At 42.9% G+C, this 25756-nt stretch overlaps 2 protein-coding genes across 5 annotated transcripts in view; one reads left to right on the forward strand and one right to left on the reverse strand.

Moving 5' to 3' along the window:
• WDFY4 (WDFY family member 4) overlaps positions 1 to 25756 on the reverse strand; it is a 613830-nt gene that overhangs the window by 167715 nt on the left and 420359 nt on the right. The gene's annotated exons all lie outside the window — the stretch shown is intronic.
• The window catches only part of LRRC18 (leucine rich repeat containing 18), a 43056-nt gene continuing 29852 nt past the window's right edge, over positions 12553 to 25756 (forward strand). Inside the window, exons 1-2 of the mRNA XM_033941177.1 lie at positions 12553 to 12945; positions 19186 to 19228. Coding sequence (XP_033797068.1) covers positions 19224 to 19228 — 5 coding nt within the window. The 5' untranslated portion in view covers positions 12553 to 12945; positions 19186 to 19223. The remainder of the gene's footprint in view (positions 12946 to 19185; positions 19229 to 25756) is intronic.

Below are 25756 nucleotides of genomic sequence, written 5' to 3' on the forward strand. Positions count from 1 at the left end.
TGTTTGTTCCAGGCTTCGGTTGTCTTTATGTATTTCCATTTTTTGAAAGAGTCCTTCTTTTCTTTTATGGCTTCCTTCACCTGTTTGGTAAGCCATGCCGGTTCTCTTTTGCTCTTTGATCTCCGATCTTTGGAAATCCTCGGAATGTAGAGATCTTGTGCTTCTGTGATAGTATTTTTCAGTAGGGACCATGCCTGATCTACCGTTTCAAGTTTGTCCACCTTCTTTTCAAGTCGTTTTTCTACCATGGCTCTCATGCTATCGTATTTACCCTTTTTAAAGTTCAATGTGGTGGTTAAGGTTTTGGCATGTTTCCCTTTCCCGATGTCAAGTTTAAAGTTAATTACATTGTGATCACTCGTTCCCAGTGGAACCATGACTTCCACTACTGTTATCGGTCCCGTGAGGCCATTTAGGACCAAGTCCAAGGTGGCGTTGCCTCTTGTCGGCTCTTTTACCATTTGTTCCAGGAAGCAATCCCCTAGCACCTCCAGGAACTTGGCCTCCTTGCCGCAGTTGGAGGTTGCTAGTTTCCAGTCTATCCCTGGGAAATTGAAGTCTCCCAATATAATTACATTGCCTGTCTTGCATTCTTGTTTGATTTCCTCCATCATTTCTGAGTCAGTTTCCTCCGCCTGTCCTGGGGGACGATAGTAAAGGCCAATTTTCGTATCTGCTCCAAATTGACCAGGAATCTTGATCCAGAGTGACTCAAGCTTCTCTTTCATTTCTGTTGTAACCATTTCAACAGAATCTATTCCCTCCTTAATATATAGAGCAATACCTCCACCTTTCTGCCCTACTCGATCTCTTCTATACAGCTTGTATCCCTGTAGTACTGTGTCCCATTTGTTTTCTTCATTCCACCATGTTTCTGTTATGCCAATGATATCCAATATGTCATGTCTTGCTATTGTCTCTAGTTCCCCCATTTTGTTACCTAGACTTCTAGCATTCGTATACATACATCTAAGTTCCCTACGTGTTACCTTTTTGGACCTTCTACTCATGGCCGTCCCTGTAGTTTCAATTACGATATCCTTAACTGCTCCTGTGTTATTACCCTTGTTTGCTGTGTGGTCGTCCCCTCCTGTGTCTGATTTGTCCCTTCCTGCTTTTTCTCCCTTATTTGCCATGAGGTCGTCTTCTCTTGTGTAGGAGTAGTTTTCCTTGGCTTCTTCGTCGGGGCATCCTGCTATCCGTGCCATCGACCGGTGGTCGACTGTCGGCTTTCCCCTATCTTTCAGTTTAAAGCCTTCTCGATTGCCTTCTTCATGTTGCCTGCCAAAACTCTTGCTCCTTCTTTGTTGAGGTGTAGTCCGTCCCTTCTGTAGTACTTGCTTTTTCCCCAGAACGCCGTCCAGTTGCGCACGAAGTCGAAGCCTTCTTCTTCGCACCATCGTCTCATCCAGGCGTTGATTACTTGCAATTCCCCTTGTCTCTTTCCATCCGCTCTTGGTACTGGGAGGATCTCAGAGAAGGCCACCTTCACCTCCCTGATCTTCAGTTTTCTTCCAAGTGAGCAGAGCTGGCCCTTCAGCTCTTCCCTGTCATACTTCCGCCCGCTCACATCATTTGTTCCCACGTGGATAAGCACAGCGGTGTCCTCTCCCCGTGCGCCATTCCTTACATGTTCTGGTCACCCCATCTCTAAACATATAGTAGAACTAGAACAGATATGGAGAAGAACAACAAATATTGGAAAAAGGACAGCCCCTAAATAAAAAGAGATTAAATAGGATAGGGCTCAATAGTTTGCAAAAGAGGTGACAGAGAGGATAAATTTAGATATACAGCTGTTATTCGATCAAAATCTGCAAACACAATTATTCTGCCGATTACCAAATTTGTAATTGTAATTAATCACATTTTGGGCCCTTTTACTAAGCAACAGTAAAAACTATCATGTTAAGGCCACTTTTACCATGTGGGTAAAATGGTTGATTTTTCTATTTCCAGCATTAATGGATACACTAATGTCCCCATTAGTGCATGGACATTAGCACATGAGCACTTGCTAACGCCCACTTAGCAGACTGTTAATGTCCCATGCGCTAATTTTAAGGCCAAATGGGATAGATACGTGGGATCTATTCACTGAGTTAGGTGGAGAAGGGTCATTGCGGTGGGCAGACTGGATGGGCCGTGGCCCTTATCTGCCGTCTATTTCTATGTTTCTATGTTAACTGGTTAGCATACAGCAATGTAGCTAGATTAGCATACTGCACACCTACTCTCCACACCCAAACCTTCTCCCAGCACTAAAGAATAGATTTTAATTTTTAGCATGTAGGTAGTGTACACAAATGCAAAAATCACCACGGGACACCTTTTTTGCTGTAGTAAGCACGCATTAGTGCTTACCATGGCTTCATAAAAGGGCCCTTTTATATTTTTTTTAAAATACCCTGACAGTAATTTTATAACAGGAATCCTAGGTTATGAAGCCAGATAGAGATCTACTGTACTTATATCTTCTTTATGAAGACATAAAGGAGTGTTTGGGCTAGATTTACTAAGTAAACGATCGTGTACCGATCGGTTTGCGACCTGATTTTACTCCGGCCCGATTCACTTACCTCTGTGCCGATCCGATTCCGATCCAGGCATGCAAATGAGGGGAACGGCATACAAAGTAGGCAGGGATGCAATTCACTAAGAAATCTTGGAAACCGACTGGGCTGGCTGATCAACACAAGAAGCGACTGTTGGGGACCAGTCGCAAATGTCCTTTCCGACTATCCTCGGCCTGAAATCCTAGCCCTGCAACCCATCTCTGCCGCTTTGCTCTCTACCTCTTCCAGGCGAGCCCTGCTCTTGCCGCCCTGACTCTCCTGCTCTCTGCCGCCCTTCCCTGCAGTGTGAGACCATGGTTTTAAAGTGGGGCTGCACAGCGGGGAAGGGCTGCGGAGAGCAGGAAAGAATAATTGCCTGCTTTTAAAAGTCCCCATGTTAGCTGTGGCTCTTCACGGCAGGGACTCACCAGGGCAGTGAACTTGTGTCGGCGAATGGGACTCTCTGCTTTGAATCTCCTGCTCCGATCTTTGCCCTAACTCTCCTGCGAATCTCCTGCCCCAATCTCTGCCCCACCCTCGTGCGAATCTCCTGTCCTGATCTCTGCCCCGACTCTCCTGTGAATCTCCTACCCTGACTCTCCTGCCCTGATCTCTGCCCCAACTCTCCTGTGAATCTTCTGCCCCAACTCTCCTGCCCCGATCTCTGCCCCAACTCTCCTGTGAATCTCCTACCCCGACTCTCCTGCCCCGATCTCTGCCCCAACTCTCCTGTGAATCTCCTGCCCCAACTCTCCTGCCCCAATCTCTGCCCCAACTCTTCTGCCCCGATCTCTGCCACAATTCTCCTGCCCCGACTTGAGCCCGTGGTTTTAACCCGCTCTAAACCCATGGGTTAAAACCACAGGTTCCTAAGTAAAAAGTAAAAAACAAAACAAAACACAGGCATCAAATGCATGCGCAGACCATTTACAGGCAAAGTAAATGGTCTGTGCATGCGTCTGGATCGCTGGAGAGCGATCCGTGAGGTCAGTGGGGGGCATTTCTCTGATTGCCCCCATTTGAATATAGGCCCATTGAGAATCAGCCAGCCTGTGTAAGATCGGACACGGATCAGACTGACTCGGCCAGGTTAGTGAATCTAGGCCTTTGTGTCTTTATATATGGCAGAAATCATGCCTTGAATGCAAGCAGACAGTTGCAACCACCGGAAAACAGGTATACATGTTCATGCAAAAAGTTTGTATATATGTATGCATTTTTTTATTTATTGGGATTTATTAACCATCTTTTCATGAAGAGATTAACCCAAAGTGGTTTACAATACATTGAATAGTAATTAAGTACACTTAAGTATTTTTCCTCTCTGTCCCGGAAAGCTCACACTCTAACTGTGGTACCTGGGAAAATGGAGGTTTAAGTGACTTGCCCAGAGTCAGAGTGAGCAGGCTGGAATTGAACTCACAACCTCAGAGTGCTGAAACAGCAGCTCTAACCACTAGGCATTAAATAAAGTATTTTATTATGTGTGTGTAGTGTACTTGTAAACTCTCTGAAGCAACCGAGCCATTACTCAGAGAAACTTTAGTTGTCATATAACAGATGATTGCTTTCGTAGCTGTCCCTTTTGGCTGTATCACTTTCATTGCTTAATGACTGGACTCCTGACAAAGCCAACTATGTTGAAACACAGCCTGTGTTGGGTTCATATCTTTCAAACATTGTACATCGTAAGTGTTTAACAACTAAAATTTTTATCTTGGAAAATCTTCAGGGTTTTTTTATATTTAGTCATTCCCACTTTGTTTTTCGGCCACTCCACCCAAGTTCCACCTAGATCAGTGGTCTCAAACTTGCAGCCCGGGGACCACATGCAGCCCGCCAGGTACAATTTTGAGGCCCTCGATATGTTTATTATAATCACAAAAGTAAAATAAAACAGTTTCTTGATCACATGTCTCTTTAGCTATAAACTACAATATTATTAACAAGACTTAGCCAAAAGGAAAGATTTATAAACTATAAAGAATTTTACCTCATACAAAATTGTCATTTCTTTAATAAGACATGAACTATTTTTTCTGAGGCCCTCCAAGTACCTACAAATCCAAAATGTGGCCCTGCAAAGGAGTTTGGGACCACTGACTTAGATGGTACCTCTGGGTATACCTACAGCAAAGTATGTGCCATCTTGGTTAAGACGCATACATTTATGCCAGTCAGTATTTTATTAAAGGCCTTTTACATGTGTATGTGACCATAAAGAAGTGAAAAAGACTTCATAAAAGGATTACCATTTCTATTTTTTAAATTGTATTGTCGGTTTCAGAATGTTGGTTTGATTTTTTAACTGCAACCTGCCGAGAAGTTATTTGGATTGACTGGAAATAAATTAATAATAATGCCTCCTCCATTAGCTGTACTACTTAGGGTTCCCAATGTCATGTTTACGCAGACCTTTATTTATATTGGAAACTAACATACTTGTCACCATCTAGCAACCAAAAACAAGAATGGTAAAGACCAAATATACACTATGGGCTCCTTTTATCAAGGCGCGCCACGGGGGATAGCGCAGACTTTTCATCACGCGCTAACTCCCGCGGCTGCCTAAAATCCTAATGCCTTGTCAATGGAGGCGTTAGGTACTAGCGCGGAAGGCAGTTTAACGTGCGGTATTCCGCGCGTTAAACCGCTACCGCGCCTTTGTAAAAGGACCCCTATGAATACCCACGGTTATGTAAGATACTGTATCCTAATAATACCTATAAGATATTTACAAATGCCACTAGCCAAATACATTGGAAGATGACTTAAAAATAGCTCATCACTTATTACTAAAAAGTGATGATTAGATGTTCAGTTTACTTCAAAATACTCCAACACAGAGCCACTTTTTTTTTTCATTTCTAAAGTAGAAACAAATTGGTTTCCCGATGGCAGGAAACATAAACTCAGAATGAAATATTTGCATCTTGAAAAAAGAAGGCTGCCTGTTTCTCTGCTTCAGTTGTTTCCCCATATGGCTGTAATTTATCATTTTGGGTGCATCAATAAAGATCACAACCTCATGGAATAAAACAAAACATGTTTTATTTTTCCAGTTTCTAACAGAACTTCAGAAAGACAAAAGGTGTCATATATGTCACCCTAAAGAATGCAAAACGATTAAAAATATTCATGTCCTTGTAATAATCTTAGTATAATAACAGTGCAAAGTGTATTTGTCAATGTCTAAAGATGGCAGAAACTTAAGAGCAGAAAACAACCAAGAATAACCTGGCAAAAGTAGGTAAGATTTCTATTACATCATATCACAGTTTTCATGCATTTAAAAAAAACACAATATCTGGTTGAATAAAGTAATACATTGATAATATGATTCTTAAATCTGATTGCTCATATTAAATACCTGATTCTTAAATTTTGGATTGTGAATTAAACAAAATTAGAAATAACCCAGTCAATCACAAGAAACACAGGGTATATAATTAAGTCTGAAATGCTGGAAATCTCTATTGCTGTGATAGAAACATAGAAACACAGAAACTGACGGCAGAAAAGGGTCACGGCCCATCTAGTCTGCCCACACTAAAGACTCATCCCCTAACTTCCTCCGTGAAGAGATCCCACGTGCCAATCCCATTTTTTCTTAAAATCTGGCATGCTGCTGGCCTCAATTACATCAACTCTGTAAGGAAAAGCTATATTGCTAACATTTAGATCAAGTTTAAAATGCATTCTGTAAAACTGTTTTTGCATATGTATTTATATAAATTGTACTAATAACTATCCCCCCTTTTACAAAACCATGATAGCGGTTTTCAGCGCAGGCTGGTGTGCTGAATGCTCTGCACTGCTCCTGACACTCAGAGTTCTATGAGCATCGGGAGCAGCGCAGAGCATTCAGTGCACCAGCTTCTGCTAAAAATTGCTATCACGGTTTTCTTAAAAGAGGGGAATATGTATGAAATATGCATGTAGCTCGTTCATACAAGAAATAGGCAGTCATTTCAAACAAAGTACGAATGCGTACTTTTCTTACAGAGTGCACAATGGGATTTAGTAAATAGCACCCAAATTTAGGCATCGTAAAGTCAAGTGCCCTTTATAGAATAGTGTTTAGCACCAATCCCACGGACAACTTTGGGTGTGAGGACTTATGCCTACTGAAACCTGGTGTAAATTCTGGCATGCAAGTTGGGTGCACAACCCAGAAATTCTGTAACACTGCTCCCAAATTTTGGGAATGCCCCTGAACCGTGCATGCCCCTCTCATGACTCTACCTCTTTTGGGTTGTACGCATGACACTTTGCCCTTGCAGAATTATAGAATAGCACGTAGGCAGATGTATGTGCAAGTCCAAATTAATGTCAATTAATTGATATCAATAATTGATTGTTAATGGCTTATTAACTAATTAATTTCCATGCACATCTGCCCTGTGTGTGTAAATTTGGGTGACCTTTCTAGAATTCGAGGGTCTATGCTCTATAGGTGCCCCCATTTGGGCACCATTTATAGAATAGTGTGTAGTGTCAAGTTCTTCACCCAACTTTGGACATGAAAATTTATACCAATTGCAACCTAGTGTAAATTCTTCCAGTTAAATTAAGTACAGATCCCCCCAATTCTATAATACTGCACACATCTTTAGTGAACATCCCTGACCTGCCCTTGCCCCTCCCATGATCATTCTCTCTTTCAGTTGTACACTAAGGGCTCCTTTTACAAAGGCATGCTGGCGGTTTAACGTGCATAATACCATGTGCTAAACCACTAGCCCCGCTAGCCGCTACCGCCTCCTCTTGAGCAGGCGGTAGTTTTTAGGCCAACGCAGGAGTTAACACGTGATAAAAAGTCACGCGTGTTAACCCCGCTAGCGCAGCTTGATAAAAGGAGCTCTAAGGTCTCCTTTTACTAAGCCGCACTAGCAGTTTAATGTGCATAATAGTGCAAGCTAAACCACTGGACACGCTAACCACTACCGCCTCCTCTTGAGCAGGCAGTAGTTTTTGGCCAGCAGGGGGGTTAACGCGTGATGAAAAGTCACGCGCGTTAACCCTGCTAGCACGGCTTGATAAAAGGAGCCCTAAAAGATTTGTGCATGCCTCTTTATAGAATAGAAATATAGAAACTTGATAGCAAATAAAGGCCAAATGGCTCATCCAGTCTGCCCATCCGCAGTATCCTTAATCTCCTCCTCTCCCTAAGAGAACCAATGTACCTGTGCTTTCTTGAAATCAGACAGTCTTGGTGGAGACTATTCCACACATCTACCACCCTTTCAGTGAAAAAGCATTTCTTCAGATCAGTGTCTCTCAAACTTTTTAGCTCTGGCACACTAAAGAAGCAAATGTTTTACATGGCACACTAAATGGAGCAAATGTTTCTCATGGCACATTATAGTTGAAATTATAAAACTGAAACGGTGAAACTAAAGTAGATAGAATTGCTAATCAATGTGATGGATGTGCTTGTTTTTGAGTGTAAATCAACTCAAACACACGATTCGATAGTTGACATACAAACATGCATTTCATCATCCACCATCTACAATCATTCTCTTTTTTTCGATTTAATTTCTGTCAGAGCTGAAAATCCAAGTTTGCAAAGATAAGAAGATCCAAACAATAACAAAGCCTTGATTGCTTTGTTGCTTCAGTTAGGATAAGTACTGCATAAAAAATAAAAATACAATACTGTTAGTTTTCAACGATCAATCACATCAAAGAATGATGCTTGTCTGGGCAGTTGTATCCTTATACACACAGATGCTCATAACATTGACAGACTCTTGCTTACACGACGTACATGTCATTCATTCTAATGTATATTTATGAAGGGTATTTTTAAACATAAAGGGGTCCTTTTATTAAGGCGTGCTAACTGATTGAGTGTGCACTAAATGCTAAGGCATCCATTATATTCAATGGGCACCTTAGCACACACTAAATCAGTTAGTGCACCTTAATAAAGTAAAATTCTAGAATCTCTCATGGAACAACCGGAATTTCTTCGAGGCACACCACTGTGCCATGGCACACAATTTGAGAGGCACTGCCTTAGATTATTCTTGAACCTATCATCTCTTAACTTTATCCTATGTTCTCTTACTCTGGAGTTTCCTTTCAATTTAAAGAGACTTGACTCATGCATATTTATGCCACCTAGGTATTTAAACATCTCTGTCATATCTCCCCTCTCCTGCATTTCTTCCAAAGAATACATATTGAGATCTTTAAGTCTGTCCCCATATGCCTTATGACGTAGACCAGTGACTATTTTATTAGTCTTCTTCTAGATCAATTCCATCCTCTTTGAGGCCCAAGGAGGCCTCAAAGGGGCCCAACAAAGGAGTCGTGAGAATGAGATGTCAATAATTTAGCCATGGATGCAAAGTTCAAAGTTCACTTTATTGATAGTAGCACAGTGAGGACTCAAACACTCGACACTGATAGTGTTTCAGCATCTATGCCTTTGTCAAGAGTCTCAATAGTTGGTACTTCTATCACATAAATAGAGTATTTAATACATGCCAAATTTAGAAGTGAGCAGGAAAATATCTGGTGTCAAAAGCGGAGTTGAGTGTCACGAGTGACATCTCATCCTCATGACTCCTTTATGTCAAGTTATAGAATTGCCCGTGAGACAATGGAGGGTTAAGTGACTTGCATGTGATCTCAAGAAGCACCAGTAGGATTTGAAAGGAACTTCCCTGCCTGTGCTCAGCCCACTTATCTACTATTAGATACACGTAAAGCTAATACATATTCCAAACATATTAATTTACTGTAAATAATAAGACCAGCAGATCTGAAGTCTACTAGCCATTTGGCAACGCCAAAAATCCTGTTACACAAATCGTTTTACATTTACCTATACCCACAGGATTTCTGTACTAATGCTGCCAAACATAATCATTCACGTGATCAACAGGGAGATGCTGGACTGGAGAAGCAGGGTCTTAAAATAACTGCACATATTTCCAGACTACTGCAAATATTGTTCTGTTTAATATATTATATTTTGGTACATTCCTTTGCTAATCTTTTTCTTTTTACACTTCATTCCCTGGAATGTGTTCAATGTGCATATTACCATCAGTAACAGAGATACTAGGGAAGAGGAAGCTGGTGCTGCTTCACCACAGACACAGTGGGGGAGGGGGGCTTTTCTGCTGAGTTCCAAACTATCCACATGGTCCCTTTACTGCTGTCTCTTCTCAAGGATTTTATCTTCCCTCAAAACACCCTGTCCCAACCCTAGCCTCCCCCAACTAGTCACCAACTATCTATGGCAGGGTTGGACAACCCCAATCCTAGAGGGCCTCAACCCTGTCAGGTTTTCCAATATTTCCACAATGAATATCCAGGAAATCTATTTGCATGCAATGGAAGCAGTACATGCAAATCAATCTTATGCATATTCATTTTGGATATCTAGAAAACCTGACAGGACTGTGGACCTCAAAGACCGTGGTTGCCCAACCCTGGTCTATGGTAATAAATCCAGTTACATCTGGTTTTAATGTGGGATGCACTAGAGCAGGGGTGCCCAAAAGGTTGATCGTGATCAACCGGTAGATCACGAAGGCAACGCGAGTTGATCGCATTGCCTTCGCATTCTACTTGCTTCCCGACTCAGAAACGCCGAGCAGACAAACTTTCCCCAACCGATGTCAATTCTGGCCTGGAACTTCCACTCCAACTTCAGAAATGATGGCGAGGAGAGGAATGCTGGTCGGCCCGACGCTTCTGCTTTGGGAAGCAGGGAGAGCTTGGGGTGGTGGTGGTTTGGAGGCCTGTTCCCCGATGGGGGCGGCGATTTGGAGGCCTATTCCCCAATGGTGGCGGCAGTGACTTGGGAGCAGGCAGAGAGACAGAAAGAAGGGGAAGCAGGGAGACAGAAAGAAAGAAGGGAAAAAGAAAGAAAGAAAGGGTGGACAGGGAAACAGAAAGAAAGAAAGGGGGCAAGGCGAGAGAAAGACAGAAAGAAAGGGGGGAAGGGAGACAGAAAGAAAGACAGACAGAAAGAAAGGGGAGGAGGACAGAGAGAGAGGAAGAAAAAGTTGGCGGAGGGAATGAGGTCTGGAAGCATACAGCAGGCTGAAAAAAGGGAAGAAACATTGGATGCACAATCAGAAGAAGAAAGTGCAACCAGAGACTCATGAAATCACCAGACAACAAAGGTAGGAAAAATGATTTTATTTTCAATTTATTGATCAAAATGTGTCCGTTTTGAGAATTTATATCTGCTGTCTATATTTTGCACCATGGCCCCCTTTTACTAACCCACAATAGCGGTTTTTAGTGCAGGGAGCCTATGAGCATTGAGAGCAGCACAGGGTATTCAGCGCAGCTCCCTGCACTCAAAACCCCTATTGTGGTTTAGTACAAAGGGAGGGGGTATATTTGTCTATTTTTGCATAGTTGTTACTGAGGTGACATTACATAAAGTCATCTGCTTTGACCTCTGAAAACCCCCGTACTGTGTGCTTTGTGGGTTTTCTTATTTTAAATTTTATTGTTGGTAGATCATTTTGACTTGGTCATTTTAAAAGTAGTTTGCAAGCCCAAAAAGTGTGGGCACTCCTGCACTAGAGGCTACACCTGATTTTAACACTGATTATAATGTTAGGAACAATGAGTTTATATGCCAAGGCTTACTTTTCCTTAAATTTAAAGAGCTGCGTAAGTGTATGGTAACACATTAGATCCAGCAACTGGACTTCATTCTGGAGGCCACACCTTCAAAAAAAGGATGGGGTCGGTCCAGAGGAAGGCTACTAAAATGGTGCGTGGTCTTCATCATAAGGTGTATAGGAACAGACTTAAAGATCTCAATCTGTATACTTTGGAGGAAAGGGGAGATATGATAGAGACATTTAAATACCAACGTGGCGTAAATACGCATGAGTGAAGTCTCTTTCATTTGAGAGGAAGCTCTTGAATGAGAGGGCATAGGATGAAGTTGAGAGGTGATAGGCTCAGGAGTAAGCTAAGAAAATCCTTTTTTACAGAAAGGGTGGTGGATGCGTGGAACGGTCTCCCAGAGGTGGTGGAGACAAAGTGTGTCTGAATTAAAGAAAGCATGGGATAGGCATGTGGATCTCTTAGAGAGAGGAAGAGGTAATGGTTACTGTGGATGGGCAGACTGGATGGGCCATTTGGCCTTTATCTGCCATCAAGTTTCTATGTTCTATTAATGTTTGACTGGAATTTGTAACTTTTACAGTAGATCCATGATTTCTTAATTTTGAAAATGTGTTAATCTTATTCATGAACAGGTATTGACAATAAATTAATATATAAATTATTAGTCAGTGGGTTTAATGTACTCAGTGTATTAAAACCGGGTTCCTTTTAATTCAAACAGATTGGGTAATCCAATTAATGTAGTCTTCCTTAAAGGTACTATGACTGAAAAATAAAAACAGACTGCATAAAGATAAGAGAGTATATCCAAAAAGGGTAAAACTTTTTTTAAAAAAAAATATTTCATTTATTCTACTTAATTTACTGAATCTTCGATTTGCTATTTTATTTTTCTGTATTCTATTACCTCTAATAGCTGCATAGTCTTTCTTAATAGATGGATGTTCATTCTTTCAAGTGATGTCTCCCCAGGATTCTGGCCCTTAAAAGCTACTTACACTGGTTCAAGAGGCAAATTTATGATGATGTCATTAATATTGTGCATTGTGAAATACACCTATATATAAATGACATACTCTCAAAAGTAGTCAGTTAGCAACTAGATCTGTCAAGTACAACAGTGTAAAGGTTAGTTAGGGATGGAGAATTATTATTTATAGCAACATGCGCAGTCTTCTTTCTTTCCCAACCAGACACAAAGGAGTACAATGTGAAGTTTCTAGAATCTAACATCTGCAGAACCTTCTCAGCAACAAGGCCTTTGACTCATGTTTAATTTGTATGTGAGCTACCCACTTTGCTAATGATCTCCAAGGGCCTGCGATTCCTGTCGCTTAGTAACAAAGTTTAACAGTCTACACACAAAGGGAAGCAGAATAGATTCAAGGCCTTACAGAGTAAGTCCCTTAAAACTTCTTTCAGACAAACTCCAAACAAAACAGGCTTATTCTTTTTTTTCTGTCAATAGCTTGTTTTGGAAACTGGCAGAGCCTGAGAAACCATTTTGCTTGCCTGCAGGGTTTTATATCCAAAGCCTGAAGAACGTCTAATTCATTATTCAAAAGCGGCAGAGAGAGAAAGGAAATGTGCAGACCCCAGCAGTCCGGAGCATGACAGCAAATTCAACTCAAGTAAGAAAGAAAAAGGCAAGGGCTCGTGATCTCTCTGCGTTATAAAAACGGCGCTTCATTTCAAGACGGAAAGAATTGAGCATTCTATGAAAGTAGTGTGTAATTCAACTGCATTAATCAGACAACCTCTCTCTTTACATTAGGTAAGTCCACCTTTGCAAACATACATGCTGCTCTGTTAAGAGTATGAGTTCTAATTCTTTTTGTGATTTGAAGCCATATGACAAGCTGTAAAAAGTGAAGAGGGGGGAGACAAGACATCTTTATTTCTTAGTTTGTGGAATGCTCTGTTGCTTTTAATGTAAATGATTTCATTTATATTGTGCATGTAATCCAGAGATTAACATGTCACAGATCTTCACAGAAACAAAAACAATTAAGTCTCATTGAGGGCGCTACTTTTCTGTGCTTATCCTAAAATCAATCTCATTCCAGTTCAAATTCTGTATAACAATGGCTTATTCCATGTTGCAAAAAAAAAAAAAGCTTTTGTTCCTTCTCTACCATCATTAGAACCACTGCTGGGATTTGGCACTGTGAACCTTCATTCACAGCTATCAAGGGATTTGAGGTCATATTCTTTATATGATCCTAAAAAAAATCAGCGCTAAACAGGATGGCGCTTAGCACAATTCTATAAAATACCTCTGAAGTTATGCGCAGTTTATAGAATTATGCAAAGTGCCCATATGACTAACATTTAGGCACTCCCATTTAGTCGAACAAAAACCAGGCCTAAATACCTGTGCCTAAGTTGTGCACAGATCGTGCATATCTAGGGTGACCATACATCCCGTTTTCAACAGGACCGTCCCGTTATTGGACCAACCGTCCTGTTGTCCCGACCCACTGCTTCGGGATGCCGAAATGTCATTTTCAGGGACAGCATCCCGAAGCTGTGCGCAGGGACAATGGGACAGGCCACCAATTCCTCTCCCCCCAGCGCCGATTCAAACTCCCGTCCGCTCACTCCCACTGCACCTTCTTCTTGGCCCGGAACTTCCTCTCTGACGTCAGAATTGACATTGGGAAGAAGGCTTCTGGGCGGCAAGAAGAAGGTGCAGTGGCGGCGGGTGGACGAGGATTTGAATTGGCGCTGGAGGGAGGGAAGGAGGGATGGTGGCAGGAAGCGGCAGACCGGGGGGGAGGTTGAATCGGAGGGAGGGAAGGAGGCAGACAGGCAGACTTTGGCCTGGCAGGGAAAACCCCCCAAATATAAATAATAATTAACATTTTCTCTGCGTATAGTGTGCTTTGTGGTTTTATTAATTTTATAGTTACCATTATGAATTAATAAGATATTAGGTGTACATGAAAAATGAATGGATGAAATTGGGGGTGGGATTGGGGGCCGGACTGACAATTAATAGATGTCCCATTTTTGATGAAAAAATAAATGGTCATGTTATGCATATCATCCTGTAACAGTGTGCCCAACTTTTAAGAACACACATGACCCACCCATGCTCATCCCCTGGCCACCCCCTTTTTAAAATCACACACTAGAATTTATGCACACCACTTTAGAGAATACACTTACAAAGATATGTGTGTGACTTCTAATTCATGCCAATTAGCACCAATTACTTGTTAATTACCAATTATTGGTATTGATTAGCTTCTTAAGCAATTAAGCTGCATGCTCATATTAACAATGCACACAGATTTGTATGTGCAACTTTGGTTGCACTCTACTGAATCAGACCCTTTGCCCCTATTTACAGTATATCTCCTCCTAAGTTACTTTAGTCCAGTTGCTACAGCAACAGTCCTCATCTGAGGTCCCTAAAGTCAACCACTAGGTTTCTCCATTGTGCGATGACTTCCTCCCTCTCCAGACTCTGTGAGTGCTGCCTCTGCATCAGAATCAGAAAACATACTTTTACACAATATTTTTGTTAACAGGAAACCCAAATAGCATAGAACATAAGATGTGTTAGACTAGATCAGACCAAAAGATTCACCGAGCCCAGCATCCTGTCTCCTATGATGGCATTTCAAGTCTCGAGTACTGATAGGATCTTAAAGAGTAGCTCTATTCATTTTGGCATACACACACAACAATAAGCCGTGGCTTTCCAAAATCTACGTGGCTAATAATGGATTATGGACTTTTCCTCCTGGAACTTGTCCAAACTCTGCTTTTACAGTGTTAACTAATTTGACCGTATCTTCTTGAAACACACTCCTTTGCTTAATTGTAAGTTGATTTAAAAAAAGAGTTTCTCCCATTTGTTTTAAAAATGTTACCCATTAGTGTAATAAAAAAAGACCCTCTACTTAGGAGAAAGAGGGAGGAAAGTTTGTCCAGTGTTGCTGAGGGTAACATAGGACTGAGACTTGGGAGGGGGAAGGGGTAGGTCAGAAGGCAGAAGGAGGACAATTTGGATAAGGGTGGGAAAAAGTGGGGGAGTAAGTGATTGGAGGTGAAGGAAACTTCTGACTTTTGAAATGGATATGGCAGGGAAACGGAGAAACAAGGTTGGCTGCTAAGGAGAAGATGGAATTTATGGATTACGGGGAAGAGCAAGTGAGAGGGCTCACTGTATATTTTTTGAAGCAATCCCAGTCTCTTCCCCAACAGCTGGGGGTAGAAGTAAAGATATAGTAGAGTGGGGGACATTTTGAAGAGACTTTTGTTTGGAGGAGAGTGTGGTGTAATGATTAGAGCTACTGCATGAGGTTTTATGTACAAACCCCACACTGCTCCTTGTGACCCTAGGCAAGTCACTTAATCCTCCACTGCCCCAGGTGCATTAGATAGGCAGTGAGCCCATGGGGACAGATAAGGAAAATGCTTGAATACCTGATTGTAAATCGCTTAATACACCTTGACTTAGCGTTATATCTAACGTGATCATTCTTCCCGTTTTGAACGGGACCGTCCCGTTTTTAATTACCTTGTCCCATTATTCCGAAGCACACCCGATATGTCCTGTTTATGGAGCCCAGGATTTCTTCCTGTTTCTTCTTGCTTCCCTGATGCAGCAACAGGCCAGGCGCTGCAGCGACTGCACTGCACAAGCGCCGGGCCTACAAGCCTTCTCCACCGATGTCAATTCTGACGTCGGGGGAGGGGGAAGACTTGTATATCTGGCGCTTGTGCAGTGCAGTCGCTGCATGCGCCTTGGTGTTGCTGCGTCAGGGAAGCAGGGTGGCTTGGTTTGGAAGGAGGCAGGGGAAGCAGGGTGGTTTGGCTTGGCGGGGGATAGGGTGCATTAGGGAAGCAGGGTGGCTTGGCTTGTTGGGGGGCAGGGGAAGCAGGGTGGCCTGGCTTGTCGGGGGCAGGGGAAGCAGGGTGGCTTGGCTTAGCGGGGGGGGGGAGGAAGCAGGGTGCATTGGGGAAGCAGGGTGGCTTGGCTTGGCTTGTTGGGGGGCAGGGGAAGCAGGATGGCTTGGCTTATTGGGGGGCAGGAGAAGCAGGGTGCGTCGGGGAAGCAGCGTGGCTTGGCTTGTCGGGGGGGGCAGGGGAAGCAGGGTGGCTTGGCTTGGCTTCTCAGGGGGGCAGGGGAAGTAGGGTGGCTTGGGGAGGGGGCAGGGAGAGAGAAAGACAGAAAAAGAAAGAAAGGGAAAGAAAGAAACAAATGAAAGAGAGGATGCACAGTCAGACGGAAGTGCAATCAGAGATTCATGAAATCACCAGACAACAAAGGTAGGAAAAATGATTGTATTTTAAATTTAGTGATCAAAATGTGTCAGTTTTGAGAATTTATAGCTGCTGTTTATATTTTGCACTATATTTAATGGGATCTAGGGGAGGGGGGTAGAGGAGGAGGATCCGGGAGTCCTGTTCCTTTTTGAGGAAAAAAATAAATGGTCACTTTAGGTATATCAAATCCAAAATGTGTTTGTATGAGCAGAGGTATGACAGTGAGTGTGGTGTTGTAGCTGGTAGTCACCTGAGCTGGTAGCTATGTTTACAGCGGCTGTGAGGTGAAGACTTTAGGGTAAACCACCACTGAAATTGTTGCCTGTACTTGGGACTCCTTAGGATATCCACAATGAACATTCTCGAGAGAGATTTGCATGCAGTGGAGGCAATGCATGACAATCTCTCTAATAATGAATATTCATTGTGGATACCCTGAAAACATGACTGGCTAGGAAACCCCTAGGCAGGTTTGGGAGCTACTTGGATAGAGCAACAATCTGAGACCCAGGGAAGATAAAGTTCAAACTGTACTCCCACTGGTGTATCTTGTCACGTTAGTACATTTTAGTTTACAAGTATTCCTATTTTGAAAGAGGAAATAACTTATATATTGGCTTATAACCTGTCTTGAGCTCAAGTTTGGAAAAGGCATGTAATTAAATCTAAAATCCAAATTACCTGTTTTACCATTCCATAGTTATACAGATTTCCATGGCATCTTGGTATCTTTTCTAGCTGTTGCTTCTCCAAGGGAAGAGCCCCAAAAAGGTTTAATTTTGGATTTTCCATATAGGAAATGTTCCATCTTATATTGATTTCCCTTCTCAATACCCTTTCAAGTTCTGCTATATGTTCTATGACATTGGGTGACCAGAGATGAATGCATTCACACCACGCATCAATGCAGAGAAATTAATCTTTGGTTTATTCTCAATTCCTTTCCAAATAATTTTTTACATTCTATTTGATTTTATGACTACCGTTGCACACTGAGCTAGGAGTTTCACTGTTTTCTCGCAATGACTACAAAATCCTTTTTCTGTGTACTCCTAATTTGCAACCCAGCATCATGCACCTATAATTATGACTATTTTTTTCTACATTCTCCACTTTCCATTTGCCCACATAATATTTTATCTGCCTTTTCGATAACCAGCCCCCAAGTCTTGCAAGTTCCTCTGCTGTTTTAGCTGCTTTGAATAAGTTATGGCCACTATTGCCGAAGACCCATTACAGCAGATCCTGCACTGTAGTTAAGACCATATTTGGAATAGGTAGGTAGGTATGTAATGGAATCTGATATATCGCCTTTCTGTGGAGTTCCTCCACTTGTCAGTTCTAAGAGTAGCTGCTCCCTGACACAGTCATTTATACCATCTGAAACATTTGCCTCACTAGCCTGGACTCTGTACAGCACTGCACACGTCTGGTAGCGCTATAGAGTAATTAATTGTAGTAGTAGTAGTAGCCTGTATTGATAAGATGTCTACCCAGTGAGTACTGAGATAACTGAGATCTCTAAATATTATTGTTGCCAGTTTGGTTAGCTTTCCTAATGTCTGATAGGATTTCACTGTCTGTGTCTTCAGTTTGGCCAGTAGTCACATGGACAGCAGTAAACCTCTAATTCAGGGTATTGCAACCTATGTGCCACAGCACACTAGTGTGCACCATGAGATTTCAGGTATGAGGAGATTTCAGGGAAGAGGAGAAGTGCCAGTGCCGGCTGACTGCCTACAGGATGTGCCTCTCGCAGTGAGTGCTTCTCTACCTCCCTGGCGTCTCTCCTTCTCTCTGAACCTCTTCTTTTTCAAGACCCCCCCAACACACTGGTGGCTCAGGGCCCTGTCTAGAGGGCCTCTGCACATGCGCGGAGATCAACATGATGACATCATGCCTTCACACGATGTCATCGCAGAGACATCCGCGCACGTCCGGATGCTCTTGAGCTGCAGACCCCAGTTTAATGTGCCATGGCTCGTAAAGTTTCTGAGATACTGTTCTAATGCTATATAGAACTCTTCTATAATTATAAAGGAAGCAATTCTACAACTGGGTGCCTCCATTTTGGTGTCCTGAGAATGTGCAGTAGAAGTCTATTCTGTAATAGAACCTGGGTGTCCATGTTCCATTATAGCATACTTGTATAGCCGGGCACCCACAGTTACATTAGCCATAGAGCTGGTATAAGCAAAGGCATCTGAGGCAGGATACCTGCAATTTACAGTATTTTGTATGCTATAGGCCTGATTCTATACACAGTGCCTAACTTGGAAGACACCTATGAAAATGGCACCTACTGTATATAATTCAAAGTTAGCAACGGTTTGTAGAATTAGATGCCAGTTGGCACCTACAATTTAGGTGCCAATATATTAGACCAGAGTTTTCTTGGCCTTAAATACTGTCGCCTAACTCAATCCATGCCCAAACTCCGCCTCTAACCACACCTACCTTCTGTACAGGCGCCTCAGTATAGACGCCTACAAAAAAGTTGTAGGCGCTTACTGAGTGAGTTGCCTAGTGACTAATTTTGTAAAATTGCATTTTAATTGATATTTAATTGAGCTTTCAATTATCAGCGCCAATTAAGAGAATTAAAAAAAAGAAATAAGTTAGTACCTAGATCTGGTAGATACTTTTTATAGAATCAGGTCCTATGTGCATAACTGGAAACCCTGCCTATGTCCCACTCATGCTCTAACCATATACACTTTTCCCTTATATTTAGGTGCCTAATTACAAAATAGGAGCCCTGCTGACTCTATTATGGGGTAAGTGTTCATTTATATGCATAAGGGCTAGTATCCTAGACGTTTACACATGAAAGAGGCAGGTAAATGTGAGCATCTAGAGTACAGAATTGCCCCTAAAGAGTCCATATAGTGCTTAATTCTATAAAGAGCTACCTAGATTTAGCCTTACTGAGTCAGACCAATGGTCCATCAAGACTAGTAGCCCGCTCTCGTGGTGGCCAATCCACAGAGGCTGTTATAGTGGAAAACACCCTCCAGGGATTCAAGACAAAGTTAGACAAGTTCCTGCTAAACCAGAATGTACGCAGGTAAGGCTAGACTCAGTTAGGGCACTTGCCTTTGACCTAAGGGCCGCCACGGGAGCGGACTGCTGGGCACGATGGGCCACTGGTCTGACCTAGCAGCAGCAATTCTTATGTTCTTATCCAGGTCACTAGTGTCTGGCCAAAACCCAAGGAGTAGCAATATTCCATGCTACCAATCCAGGGCAAGCAGAGGCTTCCCCCATGTCTTAATAACAGACTATGGACTTTTCCTCCAGGAATTTGTCCAAACTTTCTTAAAACCAGTTACGCTATCTGCTTTTACCACAACCTCTGACAACGCATTCCAGAACTTAACTATTCGAGTCAATATAAAAGTGATTTAACCAACCAGAGGGACACAAAGGCCCGGATTCTGCAAAGTGTGTCCCGATTTTAGGCAGCTGTAGGTGTCCTACAGCTGTCTAATCAGTCAATCAGGCTGCACGTTTTGTTTTTTTTAAATGCTTCCCAGGCAGGCCTGCAAGAACCTAGGCGGCCTTACGCATCTCCCTAGTAGAGGGAGAGACGCTTACAATGTAGGCCAGCAAAATGCTGGCCTACATTGTAAGTAGACATGGCCGCTATGCTCAGGCTTATTGTGGATGGGTAGGGATGTCATTATTATTTTTTCATTGTTTATAAGTATAATGGAGCAATGTAGTAATAGGTTTTTTTGACCCATGATTGAGATTGGGAGTTATTAATGTTCTGTGTAAGCATAAAGCTGACCTGTGGACCTCTGAGGTCCTTTCTTACTGTTATTTAGTTACCTGTTATTTTTGGGGTGTAGTTGAAGGCGAGTCTGGGCATAGCATAGGCAGGGCACACAGTTACCGTATTTTCTCGCATATAACGTGCGCGTTATACGTGGTTTTTACAAACCACGCATACCTTTGCGCGTTATACGCGTGAGCGCATTGTACAAAATTTTTTTTACATAGTTCCCCCCCCCGACGCCCGATTCATCACCCGGAAGGAGCGCTCGCACTCCCACCCCGAAGGACCGCTCGCACCCCCACCCGAAGGACCACTTGCACCCCCACAGCCTCCCCCCCTCCCCCATGGAGAAGCTGTCTACCTTGTTTCCGGATGCCAGCCCAGCTGCTTCCTCTGCCGGTGGTCCTGCCCCTTCTCAGAGCCCTGTGCTGCGCTGCTTCCTCCTCAGGCGGTCCCGCCCTTTCTCTGATGTCAGAGAAAGGGTGGGACCGCCGGAAGAAAAAGCAGCGCAGCAGGGCTCAGAGAAGGGGCGGGACCGCCGGCAGAGAAAACAGCTGGGCTCGCTGGCATCCAGAAACAAGGTAGACAGCTTTTCCATGGGGGAGGGGGATGAGGCTGTGGGGGTGCGAGCGGTTCTTCAGGTGGGGGTGCGAGCGGTCCTTCGGGGTGGGAGTGCGAGCGCTCATTCGGGGTGGGGGTGCAAGCGGTCCTTCAGGGTGGAGGTGCAGGTGCGTGCGAGCGGTCCTTCGGGGTGGGGGTGCGAGCGGTCCTGCGGGCGGGTGAATCGGACGTCGGGGGGGCATCAGGCTTTCAGGGTAGGGACAGGACTTCAAGGAGGAAAGGAGAGTCGGGGCGGGCGAAAACAGAGTCGGGGTCTCCAGAGGAGAGTCGGGGCGGGCGAAAGGAGAGTCGGGCAGCATGCGCGGTATATGGGTGTGCGCGGTATATAAAAATTTATGTACATAAATATGTGTTTTTTTGCGCGCTATACCCGTGTGCGCGTTTTACACGGGTGCGCGTTATCTATGTGAAAATACGGTACTTACATAAATTATGGAATACTATATTTTTTGGAAATTTATGCATTTACACTAGCTGTACAGCTGGCTTAAATGCTTGCACCTAAATTATATGTCTGTTTTCATTTGTGGATATCCTAAAAACCTGATTGGCTGTGGGGTCCCTAGGATGTTTGCAAAACACTATATCAATTCCAATACTATGAATAATCGGGTCCATATTCAAAGCAATTTAACCTGGGTCCTGGGTCCATGGGTCCTGTCAAAAAAATTAAAGGGAAAAATACCAAGAAACTTGGCGTTGTGGATGAAGAGACCAAAAGGCTCCTATATAGAACGGTGTAGTGATCTCTAGATTAATAGTAAATTCAAATCAAAATTTATTGTGTATACACTCAGAAATGTGTAATCTTGACATGGGCCGAAGTCCCTATAGCCAGACCCGCCATTCGGTCATTGTGTATGAAATAATATTATTAACCAGTTAGTGCCACTGAAAATGTCCAGTTAGTACCCAACTCAAAACCAGCTATTTTTGGGGTGGAGTCGGTACTTGGCTGACCAAGGTAACCACATAATCAAGACTACATACTTGTAGAGCTGCTGCCTCTGCACCTAGAGGTTGTGAGATCAAATCCCAGTGCTGTTCCTTGGGACCCTGAGTAAGTCACTTAATCCTCCAGTGCCCACCGCTTTGAATGCCAAAGGCAGTATACAAGTCCCCTTTCCTCTCCTTTTCCTTTCAGCCACACATTGCTTAGTTCAGTGGTTCTCTAACCTTTCCTGGAGGACCCCCATACTTCGTGCGCGCCTCCATCGGCAGACTCCTGCACTGGCTGCCGATGGAGGCGCGCACGAAGTTCAAGCTAGGATGTCTCTGCTTCAAAGTATTAAATGGTCTAGCCCCAAAATACATTACAGACTTCTTCTCATTCCCAACCAACAGACATGAAAGAAAAACACACATGAAATTTGTCTCCCCACCGGCTAGAGGGTGCAAATATAAGAGACACCATCAACAACTGCTATTATATCAAGCAGCCATATGGGGTAAAGATCTAGAAAAACTAATTGCGCACACAAACAACTATGAAGAATTCAGGAAACACCTAAAAACTTACCTATTCTTGAAATACCTAGGTAAAGAACCGGAACATCAACCCCCCTCGTAACATCACCACATACCTGAACATGCAAACTGTTAACCCCAACCCCTATTCACTAAATATGAACACTCTATGAACTTACGGAATATTTCTACTTCTGTGTAAACAACTTGGCACTTCCTGGCCTTGCAACACACAAACTGACGTTAACATTATTAATGTTATCAGATGTACACTGCTATACTCTCTAATTCATTGTACGAGATATACACTGCTATACTCTTTAATTCGCTGTACGTAAAGTTTCTCTTGATTGTATTTACAGTTTCTTTGATTGTATTTACAGTTTCTTTTATTGTAAACCACCTACGTAAAGTTTCTCTTGATTGTATTTACAGTTTCTCTTGATTGTATTTACAGTTTCTTTTATTGTAAACCGCCTAGAAGTCGCAAGATTGTTGGCGGTATATAAGAATAAAGTTATTATTATTATTATTATTACATACAAGGCAGTCCTATCTTTATATGATGTCCATAGGTGGGTATTGCATTTAGCTATGTTTTAGCCAGCTCCACAAAGCCAAAAATTCAGCGCTAGGGCCTGGATCTAATTCGGTATTGACTTTCTGGGTATAATGTTAGCAGTGATCAGCTGAGTGCTGCTTGCTGAATATCAACCCCGAGGAGTTTTACAAGAGAAAAGGCCAACAAAGATAGATTTAGAAAAAGTTAAATTGACTTTGGCAACATTTCATGACCTAAGCCAGTGGTTCCCAAACCTGTCCTGAAGGACCCCCAGGCCAGTCAGGTTTTCAAGATAGACCTAATGAATATGCATGGAGCAGATTTGCATTCCTGGCATCTCCATTATATGCAAATCTCTGTCATGCATATTCATTAGAGCTATCTTGAAAACCCGACTGGCCTGGGGGTCCTCCAGGACAGGTTAGAGAACCACTGAACTAAGCAATGTGTGGCTGAAAGGAAAAGGAGAGGAAAGGGGACTTGTATACTGCCTTTGGCATTCAAAGCGGTGGGCACTGGAGGATTAAGTGACTTACTCAGGGTCCCAAGGAACAGCACTGGGATTTGATCTCACAACCTCTAGGTGCAGAGGCAGCAGCTCTACCAGTGAGCCACACCTTCCTTCAAGCCTAACACTAATAAACTAAACTAATCTAAAACTTAATTTTGTAGACCGGGTCTTCAACCAAAAGGAGCTCGACTCGGTTTACAATAATATAAACATAATACATAAGCATAGAGAACAAATGTAAACTAGAATGGCTTAGTTTCCAAATGTTTGGTAAACAAGAAAGTTTTCAGGGCTTTTCGGAATAGAACAAAGGGACCTTAAACTTCAAATTTCAGGGCACTACTAGTGATCATTTCCCGTATTATGCTACTAGACATACACGCAACTCATTCCAGAGCAGCAAAGAAGAAAAGCAAAGAGAGGGTAAGAACAGAATCAGGAGGGGAAGGCAAATAAATAAGGTAAATATGTTCTGACAGTTGGCCATTCAAGAAGAAATAATGGCAAGGCAGTCTATACTTGTTTAACTTGGATCCATTTGACTCAGCTGTAAGATAAATATTAACAGATTTTCAAGTAGATTTTAAAATATTCAGATTCTCACTCCTCTATACACAGTAAGTTGCTAAGAAACCCACAGGCTGTGACCAAGTCAGTGTGTATACAAAGCAAGGTAACCCAGGCAGATCTGGCATGAAAGAACAGAGACAGAGACTGCAAGAGATAAAGGGCGACAAAGAATATTGGAAGGAAAACAATGATTTGGGATCTAAGGCTAACAATGAACTGTCAATACACTTTCTGATATGGGAAGTTATGAACACAGGAGCCAATTTTTCAAAATAATTGGAGATGCTAAGCCTATTCCTCCCTGGACATAATCAAAGTTTGCTCAATAATGGTGATGCTCGAGGACCCACAGAACTAGCTCCTAAGGTTGTAAACATTTTTAATCCTCTGGCACGGCTCTGGATATGCTATCCTAGGACATTCTGCTTCCCTCTCCTCCTCTCTGTACTGGCCTGTTAAGTACTATGGTCTGTAGAATGTAAGGCTATATTTAAATTAAGCCACTTGACTCTTCAGATATTTCAGGGCACTACTACTAATCATTTCTCGTATAATGCTACTAGACATACACAGCGCAAGACAAAACATAGAAGAGACAGCCCCTGCTCAAAAGAGCTTGCAATCTAGTCAAGACAGACAAAATGGACAAGAAGGTGCATCAATACACAGTACTCAGATGGTGGAATTACATAGGGAATGATAAGACAGATATTGGTGCTTAGAACTGGGTTGGAGTTTGGAATTGAAAGCATGTTCAAAGAAGTGGGCTTTGTCTGGATTTGAGATGGAGCTTGACATACCGAGTCAGGCTGTTTGTTCCAGGCATTCGGTGCAACAAAATATAAGGACAGAGTCCAAAATTGGTCATAGAGGAGAAGGGTACAGATAAGAGAGGGTAATCTGATGAGCGGAATGCCCGGGGGGGGAGGGGGTGCAAGTGTGGGGAGAGAGGAGAGATCCTGAGAAGCTGCAAAGGCAATTATACTTGTAAGTCAGTAAGAGGAGTTTGAACTGTACTGTATACAGAAACGGACAGGGAGCCACTGAAGTGATTTGAGGAAAGGGGTAATGTGCAGTATATGAGGTGTGCAGCAGAGATCTGAACAAATTGAAGGGGAGAGAGATGGTTTAGCAGAAGGTCAGTGAGAAGCAGGTTGTAGTACTGCAGGCGAGAGGTGATGAGGGATGGATGAGGGTGCTGAAAGTGCACTTAGAATGGAAGGGTCTGATTTTAGTGATATTGTAGAGAAAGAAACAAAAGGTTTTGGAAGTCTGTTGGATATGTGAAGAGAAGGAGAGAGATGAGTCAAAGACTACCCCAAGGTTGCAAGCTGATGAGACAGGGAGGATGAGGGGTGTTGTTCACAGAAATAGAGAATGGGGGAAGAGGAGAGAGAGGTTTAAGTGGAAAGATAAGGAGCTCATTCTTGGCCATGTTTAATTTTAAATGGTAATGAGACATCCATGTAGCAACGTCAGACAAGCAGGTTGAAACCCGGGACTGAATGTCTATCGAGATTTCAGGTGTAGAGAGATAGATCTGCGAATCACTGGCATAGAGGTCATACTGAAAGCCAGGGGAGAAGATTAGAGCACCAAGGGAAGAAGTGTAGATGGAAAAAAGAAGTGGTCCCAGGACAGAGCCCTGAGGTACACTGTCCGACAGCGGGATGGCGGTGGAGGAGGATTCACCACAGCTTATGCTAAAAGTGTGATGGGAAAGATAGGAAGAAAACCATGTGATAACAGAGCCCTGAAATCCAAGCGAAGACAGCATATTGATGAGTAGGCAG

The sequence above is a fragment of the Geotrypetes seraphini genome, chromosome 4, assembly GCF_902459505.1.
Source record: "Geotrypetes seraphini chromosome 4, aGeoSer1.1, whole genome shotgun sequence".
Classification (NCBI taxonomy): domain Eukaryota; kingdom Metazoa; phylum Chordata; class Amphibia; order Gymnophiona; family Dermophiidae; genus Geotrypetes; species Geotrypetes seraphini.